Genomic DNA, 20396 nt, shown 5'->3' on the forward strand with positions numbered 1-20396 from the left:
CATGACCTAAAATGGAGCAAAAAAAATTACTTGAAAGGGCAAAAAAAAAAGTCCCAGTTTTTTTCAAGTACCGTATCGTGTAATATTACAGCATCTGCAGACTATCCGTGCTAAAATTCTGTTCATGGCATTCATGATGTGTTGATACTTCTTGGTGTCATTCCGATACAGTTTTGCGTAAAAGTAACAACTTCTTCTCCACTTTGTTATACAAAACAAACAACATTAAAAGACGCAAAGTCCTCCTCATTGCTTAAGCTAGCAAACGCGCTTAAAAAAAGCATTTACCAAAAAAACAACCGACTTCCGTGTATTTACACTCCAAACTAGGCTAGTAAAAATACAAAAAACCACATCACTGTGAATTTCATGTCCTTACAGCAGTAGTTTTTTTTAACGCAACTGATCAAAGTTGCAAAACAAATCCAAAACATTATTGCACTAATATTAAATGACACCTTGAATTAAATACCAAATATACCCTCTTAACCTGTTTTTGTAAGGACCAGGGGCCGTATTCTTAAAGATTCTTAGAATTATGATGTTCTCTTAGAATTTCCCCGAGAAGTGAGGAGTAGATCTTAGTACACATTGGTTCTCCACCTGGGTCCGGAACTCAAAACAGATAAAAGCTATTCCTAAAGAATCTGTTAAGAGCAGGGAAGATGACTTTTAAGCGACTTAGGAGTTACCTTATAGCCTGAAATGAAAGCCAAGCAACACTGCTTCTCGGACTGTAATACGCTACTTATTTCTTACATGTTGAACCCTGCGGCTTATAAAACAGTGCGTCTAATTTGTGGAATTTTCCCGATAACAGCCATAATAAAAATAGTTTAAAAAAACAAAATACAGCTAGAAGGTGTTTTATTGTTTGTGCTATGCCGCTTCCAGCGTTTCTACTCGTATGGATACTTCATGCATCACTCCAAGCAACGTTTGTAAGTTTTACAATATAACTAAAGCAATTCTTACTTACTAAACCGTCCTGTGTGTGATGTCTGTAGGAGTGTTTTCATGCACATTTGTACGTGCTATCGTAATGTAATGGCGCTTGCGGTAGTAGCATTAACTAATATGCTAACACGTTTACAAGTGTCTGTGTTAGTATTAATAACTTACAATGGCATTCTTTTTATATTGTTTCACTTTCACAAATTCCTCAGTAAATTCAGCAAAACGTCACTGTGAAGTTATTGAGTCTGTTTTACTTCCTTTTGTAAATGAGTGTTATTTACAAGTGTGATAGTGTATAATTGCTAAAGTTATGTGTTAATTGTTAACATATCGCAAATTTTGGACTTTGAGCCGCTACTTTTTTCCTACACTTTGAACCCAGCGGCTTATAAAATGATGCAGTTAATTTATGGGTTGTTTGGGGGGGGCGGAGTGGCGCGGTTGATAGAGTGGCTGTGCCAGCAACCTGAGGGTTCCTGGTTCAATCCCCACCTTCTACCAACCTCGTCATGTCTGTTGTGTCCTTGAGCAAGACACTTCACCCTTGCTCCTGATGGATCGTGGTTAGGGCCTTGCATGGCAGCTCCCGCCATTAGTGTGTGAAAGTGTGTGTGAATGGGTAAATGTGGAAATAGTGTCAAAGCGCTTTGAGTACCTTGAAGGTAGAAAAGCGCTATACAAGTATAACCCATTTACATTTGTTTCGCTAATGGCCATAATGTTTTGCGATCAATAGTTTTTATTAAACCCAAGCAGAGGACTGAAAGTGTGTTATTGTTTGTGCTATGGCGCCATCTTTTGGATTGGTTCGCTCACTACAGGCATTGCGGGTTGAAAATGTACTTCCTGTTTTAATGCCTTAAACCGTAAGTAAAACTGTCCATCGAAAGGCTTCTTCATTCATCAGTACAAGCAACATTTGTAAGTTTTACAATATAACTAAAACAATTCTTACTTACTAAACCGTCCCATGTGTGATGTCTGTGGGAGCGTTTTCATGCACATTTTTACATGCTATCATAATATAATGATGCTTGCGGTGATAGCATTAGCTAATATGCTAACTCATTTACGAGTGTCTGTATTAGTATTATTAACTTACAATGGCATTCTTTTTGTATTGTTTCAGTTTCACAAATTTATCAGTAAAACCAAAACGTCACCGTGGAGTTATTGAGTCTGTTTAGCTGATTAGAGAGCTAGCTTGACTTCTGTTTTGTTTGATCAGACACCGTTTGGAAACATTTAAGGTATGTAAATAAACATTTACAAAATATTTCGTATCGGTATGTATCTGCAATTTACAGTCCGGTGCTGCTAATATATAAACATTTTCTTTCATCTAAAATTTAGTGGGTGCGGCTCTATAGTCCACAAAACATGTATATGATTAAGTTTATCGATTTGAGGGTCTATCCTTTGCCCATTATCACCACTATCTAGCTTTTAGGATCAACCAATCACAGCTTTTGAAATAATGACTCATACCTACCAACGGGGTCAACCGCACCTCCTCACTAAGTTTTTGTCCATTCCTTGCTAGGGGGTTCTCTGAGAATGTTCTGTAATCACTCCTAAGCTAAGACTCCTCGCTAGGAATTCGTAGTATAGGTCCGGAGCTCTCTGAGACGATTCTCCGAATCTTTAGGAATATGGGCCCTGATTTGTTTGGACTCTGCCTGCTTTGGAGGGATCTGTTTGTGTGTACTCGCAATAACACATTCCACGGAGAGCATTTCATAAGACACGTTAGAAGAGAAGTGTGTCACTATTTCACACACAGACAACAACAAGGGTCGCTCGCTTGAGAGACTGAAACGAAACATTTCAGACGAGACAGCGAGTCTATGAACTATGCCATGAACACGACTTATGAGCGCTAAACATTGCTGCCTTTTGGAGACATCCACAGGGCTTGTGCTAAAACCATGTGACCAGAGAGTCCGAGTGTTGCACTATCGTCGGTAGAACGCAAGCATAGGCGACAGCAGTGCTGACATGCTGATCAAACGCAAAGCGGTTTACGGTTAAGGCTTGTCTAAAAACACAGACTACTGGTTACTGATGGTCTCGTTTCGTGTGGTGCGCGGTGACGATCGCTTTGATACCGAGGTGAGACACAAGTTAAATGCAGCTAAATTAGGGCCAGGGTCACATCTGAACCTTTAAGTCAGTTACTGGAGGAGATAAAACTGTGGATACCTGGTTCAATACAAGTGTTATGAAAGGAATTCTAAAAATGACCTATTGCTTTTTCACGGTATCACCTTAATCTATGACACTTCACCGCTAAGCCAAGCCTTTTTACGAGCTTTCCGTATAGTGCAGGGGTCGGCAACCCGTGGCTCCGGAGCCGCATGCAGCTCTTTGACCACTCTGATGCGGCTCAGCTGCATACTTGCCGACCCTCCCGGGAGACTTCCGGATATCAGTGCCTCTCGCCGGAAATTCCCAGGATTAATATTTTCTGATTTTCACCCTAACAATATTAATAAGGGCGTGCCATGATGGTACAGCATTTAGTGCCCTCTACAATCTGTTCAAACAGCATGCCAGCCCAGCCTGTTGTTGTGTGCATTTTCTGCTTACACACAAGTGACAGCAAGGCATACTTGTTCAACAGCCACACAGGTTACACTGACGGTGGCCATATAAAACAACTTTAACACTCTTACTAATAATGCGCCACACTGTGAACCAAAACCAAACAAGACTGACAAACACATTTCGGGAGAACATCTGCACCTTAACACAACATAAACACAACAGAACAAATACCCAGAATCCCATGCAGCCCTGACTCTTCCGGGCTACATTATACACCCCTGCTACCACCAAACCCCAACCCTGCTCCCCCACACATCAACCCCCTCCCCTCCGTGCGTCGGTTGAGGTGGGCGGGGTTTGGTAGCGTGGGTGTATAATGTAGCCCGGAAGAGTCAGGGCAGCCCTGTATTTGTGTTTATGTTGTGTTACGGTGCAGATGTTCTCCCGAAATGTGTTTGTCATTCTTGTTTGGTGTGGGTTCACAGTGTGGCGCATTATTAGTAAGAGTGTTAAAGTTTTTTATACCGCCACCGTCAGTGTAACCTGTGTGGTTGTTGACCAAGTATGCCTTGCTGTTACTTAAGTGAGCAAGTAAAAGCCCCTTACATCGTGTGGCTCGGCCAGTACGCTGGTTATAGTGGGTGCTTTATGCAGTACCATTACGGCACGTTCGAGAGAATAATTGCCCTGGAACTTGCAGTCTGTCGGAAAAATCGGGAGGGTTGACAAGTATGACGCTGTCATGCGCCATTCATATAAAACACGCGGGCCGCACTAACATTCAATTTTCATATTAAGGTGGGGTCCGCGTGTCTGAGACCCTTGGTTTATACATAGCACAAAGCAAGAAAAAAACTTTGTATGCAGTGTTATTTAATTTTAAATATCAAAAGATTTTTGTGGCTCCCATTGTTTTCTTGAATTTGTGAAACTGGTCAAAATGGCTCTTTGAGTGGTAAAGGTTGCCGACCCCTGGTATAGTGATACCAATGCCACCTGGGACATGCAAACACAAGAGACTCATTAGTGACCAGGGATGGGTACCGTTCACATTTGAACTGATATCATACCAAAATATGGTACCTGTGAATCGATACCAGTACTTAACGGTACCAATTTTCAGTACTTTTTTAAATTGTTTGATAATAAAATCTATTTTTTTGCAACATTCAAACATTTGCTATCTATAACTGCTGTCCAGTTATTATATCTTGTTTTAATATAACATTTCTGAGTCTTACTTGTAAGTCTAAGACATTAGATTGCAGTATTGTATAGTTCATGGTGTGTTCAGTCAGTTCAGCCTTTGCTGTCTGTTGCGCCCAAAAAGTGTTAACACTGTAAGTATTGTACTTATTACGTACCAGCTGTATGGTTGTAATATGCATCTTAGTTGTAGTTTTTATTTAGAAGAGTCCTAAACCATAGCAATACCAGTGCTGAGAAGAGCTGTCTAAATACCAAAGCCTTCTTGGTACATCTCCACCGCAAAATAACTCTCCACACCTGGTGCCCCCTAACAGCATTACAACTGGAGGGAATGATACGAGTGTGTGCGAATAGACAAGAAACGGGGTGAGATTGTTGTCTTCATCTTCTTCGAGCAAAACCAAGGCCAAAGCTAGTAACTTCTAAGGCGTTCTATTTTGCTTAAAGGAGGGAAAATATTCCCTTAACATTTTCATTACCAAATTTGGAGGTGTTGATATCGCCATGTACAATGGCTAATGCTAATCAGTAGCATGTCAATAGCAAAGCCAATGTATAGTAGCATTAAGCTAAGGAGAGCCATACTTTACGTACGTTGGAGCGTTTTTTTTTGCGTCAATATCTTTGTTGGCGTTGTGCGAGAGTCGGCAACTGGCCGTGACATTGAATGCAACCCAGGTACTGTAACATGGCACCGTTGGGTTCGGTACCCATCCCTATTCGCGACGATGCAAATCCAGTGTTAGCTACAATGCAGAGAGCTTTAGGTGTTGGCTAAAAAGGGTATGTGTCCATTTAAAGCAGTGGAAATGATGTGCTCTGCATCTGGCTTGCATGGAAACCTCAGCGGTCTAGAAAGGTGAAGGACACGGAAAAGAATGGAACTTAGGACAAAGTGGTCCCGGTTCTAGGGATAGTGGATTATTGAGTAAGGTTATATGTGAAGAAAACATTGTTTAGCTCAGCATATATAAAGCGTTTATCGCAGACGGGCCGTGGGATTTGGAGTCGGGGGGATTGACGTCCTCGAAGCCAGCGCTACTGAGGAACGCCAGGTGACAGAAGTTTCACAGACAAAACAGCGAGTGCTCTTCTCTAAGTGGGGAGGGCCAAAGGTCAACCCAGGGGCATCCAGGGTTTGGGTCGGTGTGCTGGCGGCCGGCGGACCCCGGAGAGACACTAAGGGTGGCAACGTTCTGTTTGGTGCAGCTGGAGGTGAGATGGAGGGCGGGGCCAAAGGGAAGTGACCTGGGGGGTTGGTTGGTCAGTCGGCGAGAGCGCCAGGCGTACCCCGCCAAAGCTCTGGCTCGCTGAGATTCAATCTGTGGAAAGAAAAGTAAGACAACATATAGTATACCACCACTTCAGACATATTTACTTGATATATGCGTGTACCGAAATTTCCAAAATATAAGCCGCTTCTTTTTTCCTACACTTTGAACCCTGCGGCTTTTAAAACAGTGTGGCTAATTCATGATTTTTTCCCCGCTGACGGCCATGATACAAATACTTTAAAAAAATAAGCATACACACAGAAAAGGTGTGTTATTGTTTGTGCTATGGTGCCATCTTTTGGATGAGTTCACTCACTGCAGGTGCTGCAGTGTCCTTACATTTAGTGCTTTCAAACCAAAAGTAAAGTGGCATTTCATCTCTTAATCGTCCATAGCGTTTATACTCGTGTGAAATATTAATTCCTCACTCCAAACATTTGTAAGTTTTACAATATAATTAAAACAATTCTTACTTACTAAACCGTCCCATGTGTGATGTCTGTAGTAGTGTTTTCATGCATATTTGTACATGCTATTGTAATGTAATGAAGCTGGCGTCGTTAGCATTAGCTAATCTGCTAACACAATTACGACTGTCTGTGTTAGTATTACTAACTTACAATGGCATTCTTTTTGTATTGTTTCAGTTTCGTAAATTCACCAAAACGTCACTGTGGAGTTATTGAGTCTGTTTAGCTGATTGGAGAACTAGCTTGCGCAGCTAGTGGGTCCATGACGATGACTTTTGTTTTGTTTGATCATCCGTTTTACTGCCGTGTTACAGACACAGTTTGGAAACAATTAAGGAATGTAAACCTTAAAATTAGTCAAACATAGAACAATGGTAGGTATAGAAAACACTAACCTTATGGCATAAATGTATGTACATAATTGTATTATTTTGTAGTGTGGAAAATTAGAAAATGTTTGATCGTGTGAAATTACTCAAAGAACAATGGTAGGTATGTAAACACTAACCTTATGACAGATTTTTTGCTTTTTGTGTTATAATTTGTAATTCAGCGACACCGAATGGTCACATTAATTCATTAAGTAAAAGGCATTCCGTGGGAAGTTGAAATATGCGGACACGTTTGTTACTGGATACTTTCCAATACGCTTCCGCCTTGGAGACTTTGCATGTGTACGTAATATGCAACTATAATCATTTGATACTTGTTTATGTTGACAAATGCCCTGTTTTACACTTAATAAATGTGTCTAACTTTTGTGTTTAGCTGCTGTGTAGCCACTATTTCCTAGTACAGTATACCATTTTTACCTTTTGCGAGTGTCATAGATTTTGGATGTAAGTCAATATAACCTGCTTTTTATCATTATCATTACCAGCTCGATGTCAAAGGGGTATACAGTCGTGGTCAAAAGTTTACATACACTTAATGTCATGGCTGTCTTGAGTTTCCAATAATTTCTATAACTCTTATTTTTTTGCAATAGAGTGGTTAGAGCACATACTTGTTTTGTCACAAAAACATTCATGAAGTTTGGTTCTTTTATGAATATATTATGAAAATGTGACCAAATCTGCTGGGTCAAAAGTATATACACACACACACATATTGGTTACATGTTACTTGGCAAGTTTCACTGAAATAAGGCGCTTTTGGTAGCCATCCACAAGCTTCTGGTTGAATTTTTGACCACTCCTTTTGACAAAATTGGTGCAGTTCAGCTAAATTTGATGGTTTTCTGACATGGACTTGTTTCTTCAGCATTGTCCACATGTTCTGTACCAATGATTGTCACACACACACTAGTTGTGCCGAAATTATTGTCAATGCGGTTTAAGTCAGGACTTTGGGAAGGCCATTCTAAAACCTTAATTTTAGCCTGATTTAGCCATTCCTTTACCACTTTTGACCTGTGTTTGGGGTCATTGTCCTGTTGGAACACCCAACTGCACCCAAGACCCTGTAGAATTTGGAGGTAATCCTCCTTTTTCATTGTCCCATATACTAGTCCCATTGGCAGCAAAACAGGCCCAGAGCATAATACTACCACCACCATGCTTGACGGTAGGCATGGTGTTCCTGGGATTAAAGGCCTCACTTTTTCTCCTGCAAACATATCGCTGGGTATTGTGGCCAAACAGCTAAATTTTTGTTTCATCTGACCACAGAACTTTCCTGCAGAAGGTCTTATCTTTGTCCATGTGATCAGCAGCAAACTTTAGACGAGCCTTAAGGTGTCGCTTCTGGAGAAAAGGCTTCCTTCTTGCATGGTAGCCTCTCAGTCCATGGCGATGCAAAACACGCTTGACTGTGGACACTGACACTTGTGTTCCAGCAGCTTCCAATTGATTGCAGACCTGCTTTTTGGTGGTTCTCGGTTGACTCTTGATCATCCTGACAAATTTTCTCTCAGCAGCTGTTGATAGCTTGCTTTTACTTCCTGGTCGTGGCAGTGACAAAACTGTGCCATGCCCTTTATACTTACGAAAAATTGTCTGCACAGTTGCTTTTGGGACCTTAAGCTGCTTTGAAATGGCTCCAAGTGACTTTCCTGACTTGTTCAAGTCAATGATACATTTTTTTCAAATCTGTGCTGAGTTTCTTTGACTTTACCATTGTCGCGTCTGTAAGCGATTCTAATGACTGCATTACATGAGCCCTATTTAAACGGGCTTAGAGAAGTCAACAGGTGTTGCCAATCATAATCACTCACATGAAGTTAAAGGGGAACATTATCACAATTTCAGAAGGGTTAAAACCAGTAAAAATCAGTTCCCAGTGGCTTATTTTATTTTTCGAAGTTTTTTTCAAAATTTTACCCATCACGCAATATCCCTAAAAAAAGCTTCAAAGTGCCTGATTTTAACCATCGTTATATACACCCGTCCATTTTCCTGTGACGTCACACAGTGATGCCAATAGAAACAAACATGGCGGAAATAACAGCAAGGTATAGCGACATTAGCTCGGATTCAGACTCGGATTTCAGCGGCTTAACACTGTCCGATAAGATAATTACTAACAACTATGAACTAGGTTTACAGCATTTGAAATACATTTGGCAACAACATGCACTTTGAGAGTGCAGACAGCCCATTTAAGGCGCGCTAAGAATATATATTTTTCCACGATTTCAGCACTCAGGTTAACCATACCTAAATAGACACAAAATACTGCATTACACAAGACTACCCGAATGTACTCGAATGATTGAAAAAAATAAATGTTTTTAAGCTAAATTATTGGTAAACACAGTTTATGTATAATAATTTACGTAAAACCGCGAGTAATGAATAAAGTTTTCATCAATTAATATATTCTGTAGACATACCCTCATCCGCTCTCTTTTCCTGAAAGCTGATCTGTCCAGTTTTGGAGTTGATGTCAGCAGGCCAGGGAAGCGAGGGTCGATATTCTTCTCTTGATCATCTTCGGTGGCATAAGGGACGGTGTGAGCCAAGACGTCCAGGGGGTTTAGCTCGCTTGTCTGCGGGAACAAACTGCCGCCATTGCTTGCCGTGCTACCGAGGTCCTTTGCCCCTGAATTGCTCACACACTCCGGCAGATTCAATGGGAGTCTGGCGGCAGATTTCTTTGACTTTATCGTTGGAAATGCATCTGCTTTGAGTGTCGCAGGATATCCACACATTCTTGCCATCTCTGTCGTAGCATAGCTTTCGTCGGTAAAGTGTGCGGAACAAACGACTGACCATTTCGTCGGCTTTCCCCACACCCTCGTATTTTGAACAAATTTGGTCCAATTTCTTGCCACTTTTGCATCTTTGGGCCACTGGTGCAACTTGAATCCGTCGCTGTTCGTGTTGTTACACCCTACGACAACACACCGACGAAAGTGAGAAAATGGCAGATTGCTTCCCGATGTGAGGTCACGTTGTGACGTCATCGCTCCGAGAGCGAATAATAGAAAGGCGTTTAATTCGCCAAAATTCACCCATTTAGAGTTCGGAAATCGGCTAAAAAAATATATGGTCTTTTTTCTGCAACATCAAGGTATATATTGACGCTTACATAGGTCTGGTGATAATGTTCCCCTTTAAGAGGCCATGCCATGAAGCTAATTTGATTTGATTGTAACTTTTCTACATCACCAAAATTGATCATGTATGTTGCTGTACGTATATTTTTGACCCAGCAGATTTGGTCACATTTTCAGTAGACCCATAATAAATTCCTAAAAGAACCAAACTTCATGAATGCTTTTTGTGACCAACAAGTATGTGCTCCAATCACTCTATCACAAAAAAATAAGAGTTGTAGAAATGATTGGAGGAAGCAGTACCTGGGGAGTCTGTGGTGGGCTCTCCTATTTCTGGGGCTGAGGTTGCTGAGGTAGTTAAAAAGCTCCTCGGTGGCAGGGCCCCGGGGGTGGATGAGATCCGCCCGGAGTTCCTTAAGGCTCTGGATGCTGTGGGGCTGTCTTGGTTGACAAGACTCTGCAGCATCGCGTGGACATCGCGGGCGGTACCTCTGGATTGGCAGACCGGGGTGGTGGTTCCTCTCTTTAAGAAGGGGAACCGGAGGGTGTGTTCTAACTATCGTGGGATCACACTCCTCAGCCTTCCCGGTAAGGTCTATTTGGGTGTACTGGAGAGGAGGCTACGCCGGATAGTCGAACCTCGGATTCAGGAGGAACAGTGTGGTTTTCGTCCTGGTCGTGGAACTGTGGACCAGCTCTATACTCTCGGCAGGGTCCTTGAGGGTGCATGGTAGTTTGCCCAACCAGTCTACATGTGTTTTGTGGACTTGGAGAAGGCATTCGACCGTGTCCCTCGGGAAGTCCTGTGGGGAGTGCTCAGGGAGTATGGGGTATCGGACTGTCTGATTGTGGCAGTCCGCTCCCTGTATGCTCAGTGCCAGAGCTTGGTCCGCATTGCCGGCAGTAAGTCGGACACGTTTCCAGTGAGGGTTGGACTCTGCCAAGGCTGCCCTTTGTCACCGATTCTGTTCATAACTTTTATGGACAGAATTTCTAGGCGCAGTCAAGGCGTTGAGGGGATCTGGTTTGGTGGCTGCAGGATTAGGTCTCTGCTTTTTGCAGATGATGTGGTCCTGATGGCTTCATCAGGCCAGGATCTTCAGCTCTCGCTGGATCGGTTCGCAGCCGAGTGTGAAGCGACTGGGATGAGAATCAGCACCTCCAAGTCCGAGTCCATGGTTCTCGCCCGGAAAAGGGTGGAGTGCCATCTCCGGGTTGGGGAGGAGATCTTGCCCCAAGTGGAGGAGTTCAAGTACCTCGGAGTCTTGTTCACGAGTGAGGGAAGAGTGGATCGTGAGATCGACAGGCGGATCGGTGCGGCGTCTTCAGTAATGCGGACGCTGTATCGATCCGTTGTGGTGAAGAAGGAGCTGAGCCGGAAGGCAAAGCTCTCAATTTACCGGTCGATCTACATGTTCCTATGGTCATGAGCTTTGGGTTATGACCAAAAGGACAAGATCACGGGTACAAGCGGCCGAAATGAGTTTCCTCCGCCGGGTGGCGGGGCTCTCCCTTAGAGATAGGGTGAGAAGCTCTGTCATCCGGGGGGAGCTCAAAGTAAAGCCGCTGCTCCTCCACATCGAGAGGAGCCAGATGAGGTGGTTCGGGCATCTGGTCAGGATGCCACACGAACGCCTCTCTAGGGAGGTGTTTAGGGCACGTCCGACCGGTATAATATATACGTCCGACCAAATATATACGTCAGAAGTTGTACACTCACTTTTCTCAGCAATGCGCCTGTCCATACCGAGTGGGTCCCTCAATCCGTCACCCCCAAAAGGAGTAGGCGTGGGCTCTTTCATCCCGTTTTCCTTGGCGATGCCTCGCGGTGTAACGGCAACGCCTTCCGGCCCTGCACATGGCGTGCTAGTCGGGTGCGAAGACGCCTTTTCCTCTGCCTTCTCCTCCTGTCGCCAAATAGAAACGTGTATTAGAGGCGACTCATGCCGCCTAGTGGTCATGAGACATACTGTAATTTATACGCTACCTTGTGTCCGTTGGTCTGACTGTCGCTGTGTCCCACGTTGTCCAGAGATCCGATCTTGGACTTCGCCTTAATGTTCATCTTATGAGACTCGATCTTGACATCGCCACCCCCTGGTGTTAAAAATAATAATTAAAAAAATGTGTTTGGTTAGGAACACACGCGCACGCGCGCGCACACACACACACACGCACGCACGCATGCACGCGCACACGCACACGCACACGCACACACAGGAGACAACCTGGCTTGTGCTTGATGTTGTCCTTGGAGCCACATTTGGATGTGACTTTGCTCAGGTCAACCTTCTTGTTCAGGATCTGCACCTGAGGAGCATTCGCTGTCATTAATAAAAGTTTCACTGCAGTGCACAGTCTGGCCAAGGAGAAGAATATAATCATCATCCATGATGGTGCACCTGGTGAGGGGAAATGGTGCACAATTACCTGTTTTCAAGTGCATGGGGAAACACAATGACCTTATTCCGTAAGGCCGGAATTTTGGAGTCATCTGCTGTTAAGCTATGAAAAGCATGAAATAGTTTGTGTACTGTAGTATATTCCTGATTAAATTACTATAAAATGTTACTGTACCAGAGTTGTAAAACATAAAAAAAAAAAACTTTTTTTAATTTTTTAATTAGGGCTGTCAAAATGGTATTCCTTTTTTTAAATTTCATTTATTTATTTTTTTAAATAAGTTAACTCTTGTGATTAATCACAAAATAAATACTGCATTGATCATGTATACACACAATTTATTTTGGCCGTACACGCTCTTACAGTAACCAGTGATCAGATCAATGTCAGTCCAAAAATGAGTTAAAAGACTCCCAACTGGTGTGCTTTCTGGCAACTCTGACTCCAAAATACAACATAGGGATCTTTGGATAAAACTGTTATTAAGTTTTGTGCAGATAAATGACATGTATTCATGTAAAATGTTTCCGGATGACATTCTGACCATAAAATTCCATTTGCATACAAATATCGAGGTCTTTTCTTAAGCTAATTTTAATTGTGCAAGCGAGTAATCACCTGTGATTAATCATGATTAATCCAAATTCTAAAATGTGATAAAATCATGATTACCGGTAATCCAAATGTTAAACATGTGATTAATCATGATTAATCCAAATTCCAAAATGTGATTAAACTAAATTCCAAAATGTGATTAATCATGATTAATCCACAAAAAAAAAATACAAAATATATATATATATATATATATATATATATATATATACATATATATACCGTATATATATATATATATATATATATATATATATATATATATACCGTATACACATACATACATACATATATATATATATATATATACCATATATATATATATATATATATACTGTATATATATATATATATATATATATATATATATATATATATACATACATACATACATATATATATATATATATATATATATATATATATACCGTATGTATATATATATATATAGATATATATATACCGTATGTATATATATATATATCTATATATATATATATATATATATATATATATATATATATATATGAGTAATCATTCTTAAACCAAATTCCAAAATGTGATTATGATTAATACCAATTTCAAAATGTGATTAATCATGATTAATCCAAAAAAATTTAAAATAAAAAAAAGATTAATCATAATAAATCCAAATTCCAAAATGTGATTCATCATGATTAAACCAAATTTCAAAATTTGATTAATTATGATTAATCCAAATTCCAAAATATGATTATTCATGATTGAACCAAATTCTAAAATGTGTTTAATCTGGTTTAATATATCATTTGACAACTCTATTTTATATTCATGCCCACTTTTTTGGCCTTCTACTGGGCTCTCTGAACCAGCTGTAAAGCAGCTGCAGTACATCCACAATGCTGCTGCTCGAGTCATGACTAGAACCAGGAAATACGACCATATTAGTCCAGTGCTCATGTCACTGCACTGGCTTCCTGTTGCTCAGCGAATAGACTTTAAACAGTTCTGCTTGTATTTTCATGGTCTTGTGCCAAAGTGCATCTCTGACATCTTATGAACCAGCTCGGGCTCTGAGAACCTCAGGGAGTGGTCTCCTGCTGGTGTCCAGAGTCAAAACCAAACGTAGTGAAACTGCGTTTCAGTTTTATGCTCCTGAAATCTGGAATAGTCTTCCAGAATGAAGCGTTGGCAATGTTCAAATCCAGTCTGAAAACACTGTTATTTAACTGTGCATATGACAACTGAAAATATTTGATCTACATTTGATTTATTTTAATTCATTATGATTGTTTTATGATCATTGTATTTTCTGATTTTAATTTGAATCATGATTTTATATCTTTATTTTTGACTTCTTTTAATTTTCTGTAAAGCACTTTCAATTGCCTTGTGTACCCATTGTGCTCTAGAAATAAACTTGTTGTAACCCATATTTAAAATACGCATTGAAAACATGCATACAGTGCAAAGACTTTTATTGTGGAGGGTTACTTCCTTCCGCTCACTTCCTTGTGCTGCTCACTTCACCAACCCCTCCCGTACCTGCTGTGCTGTGAGACGCGCTTGAGAAGAAACTCGCAAAATCTTCTCATTCTCACACTTTGCAAACTTCATAATTAGGTGCGTCTTTTGCCATGGCATAATCAACGGTATTCCAAAATCACAATCATGTGCCATGTCGCCAATATTATGTTAGCATCTGTTTTAGCATAGGCGCTAACCGCTGCCTTTCTTCCATAGAGCCTCCATGTTCGATTAACTATCGGGGCGTGCATGGTATGTTGTAGTGATGGGTTGATGAGGCGTCATGAAGCGTTTCGACACATTGCAAAACTGTATTGATACTGTGTCGATACTGTGTCACTAAATACTGACATCTGCTGGACATTAAAAATCCCTACAGGCAACCTATGGACCGACTCAACTGACACTGATTTTATGCCCTAGTACAGGGGTCACCAACCTTTTTGAAACCAAAAACTACTTCTTGGGTACTGATTAATGCGAAGGGCTACCAGTTTGATACACACTTAAATAAATAAATATATTGTCATTTGTAAGTTACACATAAGTGTGATTTAAACAAGAATAGCTAAATAAATAAATTTATACATATAAAAAAATGGGTATTTCTGTCTGTCATTCCGTCGTACATTTTTTTTTTCCTTTTACGGAAGGTTTTTTGTAGAGGATAAATGCTGAAAAAAAACACTTAATTGAACGGTTTAAAAGAGGAGAAAACACGAAAAAAATTAAAATAAAATTTTCAATTTCGACTCTTTAAAATTCAAAATTCAACCGACAAAAAGAAGAGAAAAACTAGCTAATTTGAATCTTTTTGAAAAAATTTAAAAAAGAATTTATGGAACATCATTAGTAATTTTTCCTGATTAAGATACATTTTAGAATTTTGATGACATGTTTTAAATTGGTTAAAATCCAATCTGCACTTTGTTAGAATATTTAACAAATTGGACCAAGCTATATTTCTAACAAAGACAAATCAGTATTTCTTCTAGATTTTCCAGAACAAAAATTTTAAAAGAAATTCAAAATACTTTGAAATAAGATTTGAAGAAATATTTCGCAAATATTCTTCGTCGAAAAACCAGAAGCTAAAATATTTATTATTCTTTACAATAATAAAAAAAAAAAAATTACTTGAACATTGATTTAAATTGTCAGGAAAGAAGAGGAAGAAATTTAAAAGGTAAAAAGGTATATTTGTTTAAAAATCCTAAAATCATTGTTAAGGTTGTATTTTTTCTCTAAAATTGTATTTCTAAAAGTAATAAGAAGCAAAGTAAAAAAATAAATGAATTTATTTAAACAAGTGAAGACCCATCCATCCATCCATTTTCTACCGCTTATTCCAAGTGAAGACCAAGTCTTTGAAATATTTTCTTGGATTTTCAAATTCTATTTGAGTTTTGTCTCTTTTAGAATTAAAAATGTCGAGCAAAGCGAGACCAGCTTGCTAGTAAATAAATACAATTTAAAAAATAGAGGCAGCTCACTGGTAAGTGCTGCTCTTTGAGCTATTTTTAGAACAGGCCAGCGGGCGACTGATCTGGTCCTTACGGGCTACCTGGTGACCGCGGGCACCGCGTTGGTGACCCCTGCCCTAGTATATACAATAATATAAACCAAGTCATTGTATTTCATTTAGGATTATTTCATATCTTCATTTAAATAAAAATATACTTGTATCTTTTTTAGATACAGTCAATAAATAATGTGAACATGTATCATAACATGGAAATCTAAGAGAACGTGTTGTGGATGATTGTGGACTGGGAATTTTTTTAATTTAATTTTTTTAAATTTTTATTAAAAAAAATAAATAAAAGTTTTTCCGACGTATTACATTTTAGACGATTTCTCTTAGTTATTATTTCTCCGGCTGTAGAAAAGACCCGCTCACAGGGCACAGAGGAGGCGTCAGTGCGACACAGTTCGCGTATCGGTCACGTGATCAAAACAGCTCATGATCGGTCACGTGACTTTCTAAAAGCGGTACGCGCACCGACACAGGGTTTCGCTCTATGAGCTCGACGCATGCGCCGATGCATCGGTGTTGCCGGACCCATCACTAGTATGTTGTTTTGCCCTCGATTACTCAGGTAATTATGTTTTATTTTCTTCTGATCATCCAGCCGATTTATAGGCAACAGTTTAGTCTAGCAAAGTGGCAAAGGGCTTTGCACTGCTAATATGCTTTAGCCACTTTGTGGATGCGCATCAGATGGAACGCAGGTGCGTGCATTTAGGTCGTTGCGCAACACTTTAATTTATTAACTCTGCTTGGTTGTTTATCAACTTTGAATGTTTGGACAAGTACTTGAATTTGAATTATGATACATTGAGTTTCTAATAATGAGTATTATTATGAAACTAGGTTATATAAGTGCACTTGCAATTGAATTTGTAATTGATCCATGATTGAGTTTTATCACTTTAGATAAGAAATCATGATCTGTATTAGAAATGTATTATGAATGTTCATTTTAATTGGACTCATGATTGTATATTAATCAACATGGTTAATTATGTCATATCAATTGGTTTATTAGTACAAAAAATTTGTCATTCCGGTCAATCGCATGCTTACATTATGCTTTCAAGTACATATATAATGTACTTTGCTTATTGTTTTTTTTGGACTTTTAGGTCAGGTTTTTTTTTCGGGCAGGAATACCCGCTAACCCAAACAACCTGAGCTCCCTATCCACCTTCAAACTCAAATCAACACATGGCGATCTAAACAACTACGCGGTAGGACAAGCATTTTTTCTCCTCCGCCGCAAACCTTTTGGATTACTTTTGTTTTTGAACTGACCTTTTGGACTGACGCGAAAGCGTTTGCGTACCTTTTGAACTGAACTGTGAACTTGTTCCGAGAAGGCAGCAGGACTGCATCTTGTATTTTTGTTTTGGGCAATTTTTTTATTTTTTCCTATTGTGTCATCTGTGGCATTTATATTCTTGTTTCAATACATTTAATGCAGTCGAAACCAAGATAACTAGTTGTCGTCAGCTTTCATACCTCAGGCTCCTAGACCAGGGGTCGGCAACCCGCGGCTCCGGAGCCGCATGCGGCTCTTTGATCACTCTGATGCGGCTCAGCAGCTTACTTGCTGAACCCCCCAATTTTCCCGTGAGACTTCCGGATTTCAGTGCCTCTCGCAGAAAACTCCCGGGATTAATATTCACCTATTTTCACCCTAACAGCTATAATAAGGGCGTGGTACAATGGTACAACATTTGGCGCCCTCTACAACCTGTATTAACAGCGTGCCAGCCCAACACTTGTTATACAAAATACTTTTTCTGCTTGCACACGTACGTGACAGCAAGGCATACTTGGTCAACAGCCACATACGTTACACTGACGGTCACCATATAAAACAACTTTAACACTCTTACTGATAATGCGCCACACTTTGAACCAAAACCAAACAAGAATGACAAACACATTTCGGGAGAACATCTGCACCTTAACACAACATAAACACAACAGAACAAACACCCAGAATCCCATGCAGCCCTGACTATTCCGGCTACATTATACACCCCTGCTACCATCAAACCACGCCCCCACCCCAACCCTGCTTCTTCACACATCTACCCCCCCCCCCCCCCCCCCCCCCCCCTCTGTGTGTCGGTTGAGGTGGGCGGGGTTTGGTAGCGGGGGTGTAAAATGCATCCCGGAAGAGTTAGGGCTGCATGGGATTCTGGGTATTTGTCCTGTGGTGTTTATGTTGTGTTACGGTGCAGATGTTGTCCCGAAATGTGTTTGTCATTCTTGTTTGGTGTGGGTTCACAGTGTGGCGCATTATTAGTAAGAGTGTTAAAGTTTTTTTCATACCGGCACCGTCAGTGTAACCTGTGTGGTTGTTGAGTAAGTATGCCTTGCTGTCACCTACTGAGCAAGTGGAAGCCCCATACAACATGTGACTGATCAGGCACTTTGGTTGAAGTGGGTGCTACATGATGTTTCATCACGGCACGCATGACCCTGACAATCGCTGTTCATTTGAAACCTGCGTGTCGCACCAGCTTAATAATTCCAAACAAAGGTGTGGGCGGCGTGCTTGAGACCCCTGGTTTATACATAGCACAAAACAAAAACTTTTTATGCAGTGTTATTTCATTTAAAAATTTCTAAAATTTTTGCGGCTCCCATTGTTTTCTATAATTTGTGAAACTGCTCAAAATGGCTCTTTGACTGATAAAGGTTGCCGACCCCTGTCCTAGACGAACCATCTTCTGTCACACGGTTCACACTCTTAACCTGCCTAGCCCATGCAAGCGTCACATTGTCATATATTACAAAATATCGAATCATCGTCCACTTTTCTGGGTGTTTTTTGTTTTTTCTGTGAGGTCAGAGGTCAGTGATGACTGAGAGAAAATGTTGCACAGTTGTGAGAGTGGCCGTGCCAGCAAACTGAGGGTTCCTGGTTCGATCCCCACCTTCTACCAACCTCGTCACGTCCGTTGTGTCCTTGAGCAAGACACTTTACCCTTGCTCCTGATGGGTCGTGGTTAGGGCCTTGCATGGCAGCTCCCGCCATCAGTGTGCGAATGTGTGTGTGAATGTGACAATAGTGTCAAAGCGCTTTGAGTACCTTGAAGGTAGAAAAGCGCTATACAAGTATAACCCATTTACCATTTAAGATGTATCCAGTGGGGTTTCTCTCTGTACACCAGCACTTATTTTATTCAATCCCCCGCATTCTGTACAAACGCAATTTATTTATTAATAAGTAATAGAGCTGTGAATCTTGGGGCGAGATTCGATTCTTGTGAGTAACGATTCGATTCAGAACCGATTCTCGAATAAAAAAATCTATACTTTTTTAATAACATTGTGGGTGTGATGATTAACTACATTCTTCCATAAAATAGATAAATAGCTCTGATAAATTTCTATCTTACTATATAAAATAGTATATATTATTTAAAAAAAGGGAATAAGCGGTAGAAAATGGATGGATGGTTTTTGTTTAGTAAAATTCTACCCAAACATTAAATAAAGCATACTTGCCAACCCTCCCGAATTTTCCGGGAGACTCCCGAAATTCAGTGCCTCTCCCGAAAACCTCCCGGGACAAATATTCACCCGAAAATCTTCCGATTTTCAGCCGGAGCTGGAAGCCACGCCCCCTCCAGCTCCATGCGGACCTGAGTGAGGACAGCCTTTTTTCATGATGGGAGGACAACAGGGTGACAAGAACTAAATCATCCAGACTAGAGATAAATTGTATTATTATGTTTATCTTACCTAAAAATAAATATATTTATTAATTTAAAAAAAAAAAAAACTAAATACATTTTTACTATATTTTTGCTAAAAACATCGAAATTAATTGTATTTTTATTTATATTTTTTCCTGACTCCTTATTACATCCAGCCATAGAATTATACATTAAAATACACATATTTGAAATAATTGATTTTAAATTATCATAATAATTCATTTAAAATGACTATATTTAATTATTAAAATAATTGCTTGTTTATCAACAACTTTAGCATTTTATTCATTACATTTTGAAACTCTCAGAAGCCAAGTTATGTTATATTCCTTAATATTTATTTATGCAAGTTTGAAGTATCAATTATCTAAACACAGTTTTGTTTGCATATTTTCAGGATGTAGATATATATATATATATATATATATATATATATATATATATATATATATATATATATATATATATATATATATATATATATATATATATGAAATACTTGACTTGGTGAATTCTAGCTGTCAATATACTCCTCCCCTCTTAACCACGCCCCCAACCACGCCCCACCACGCCCCCACCCCCACCTCCCGAAATCAGAGGTCTCAAGGTTGGCAAGTATGAAATAAAGTCAAATACAAATAAGGCAAAAGAGAAGTATCCAACACTTCCTAAATTAAA

General features: G+C 39.9%; 1 protein-coding gene across 2 annotated transcripts in view; it reads right to left on the minus strand.

Moving 5' to 3' along the window:
- Nucleotides 1-4074: 4074 nt before the first annotated feature.
- LOC133579580 (uncharacterized) overlaps nt 4075-20396 on the minus strand; it is a 107444-nt gene continuing 91122 nt past the window's right edge. For both annotated transcript variants that reach the window (XM_061934062.2, XM_061934066.1), the window contains 4 exons: nt 12185-12266; nt 11944-12053; nt 11677-11863; nt 4075-6035 (listed from right to left, as the gene is read on the minus strand). In XM_061934062.2, the coding sequence (XP_061790046.1) occupies nt 6031-6035; nt 11677-11863; nt 11944-12053; nt 12185-12266 (384 nt within the window). In that variant the 3' untranslated portion in view covers nt 4075-6030. The remainder of the gene's footprint in view (nt 6036-11676; nt 11864-11943; nt 12054-12184; nt 12267-20396) is intronic.

This window comes from Nerophis lumbriciformis, linkage group LG03 (assembly GCF_033978685.3).
Source record: "Nerophis lumbriciformis linkage group LG03, RoL_Nlum_v2.1, whole genome shotgun sequence".
Classification (NCBI taxonomy): domain Eukaryota; kingdom Metazoa; phylum Chordata; class Actinopteri; order Syngnathiformes; family Syngnathidae; genus Nerophis; species Nerophis lumbriciformis.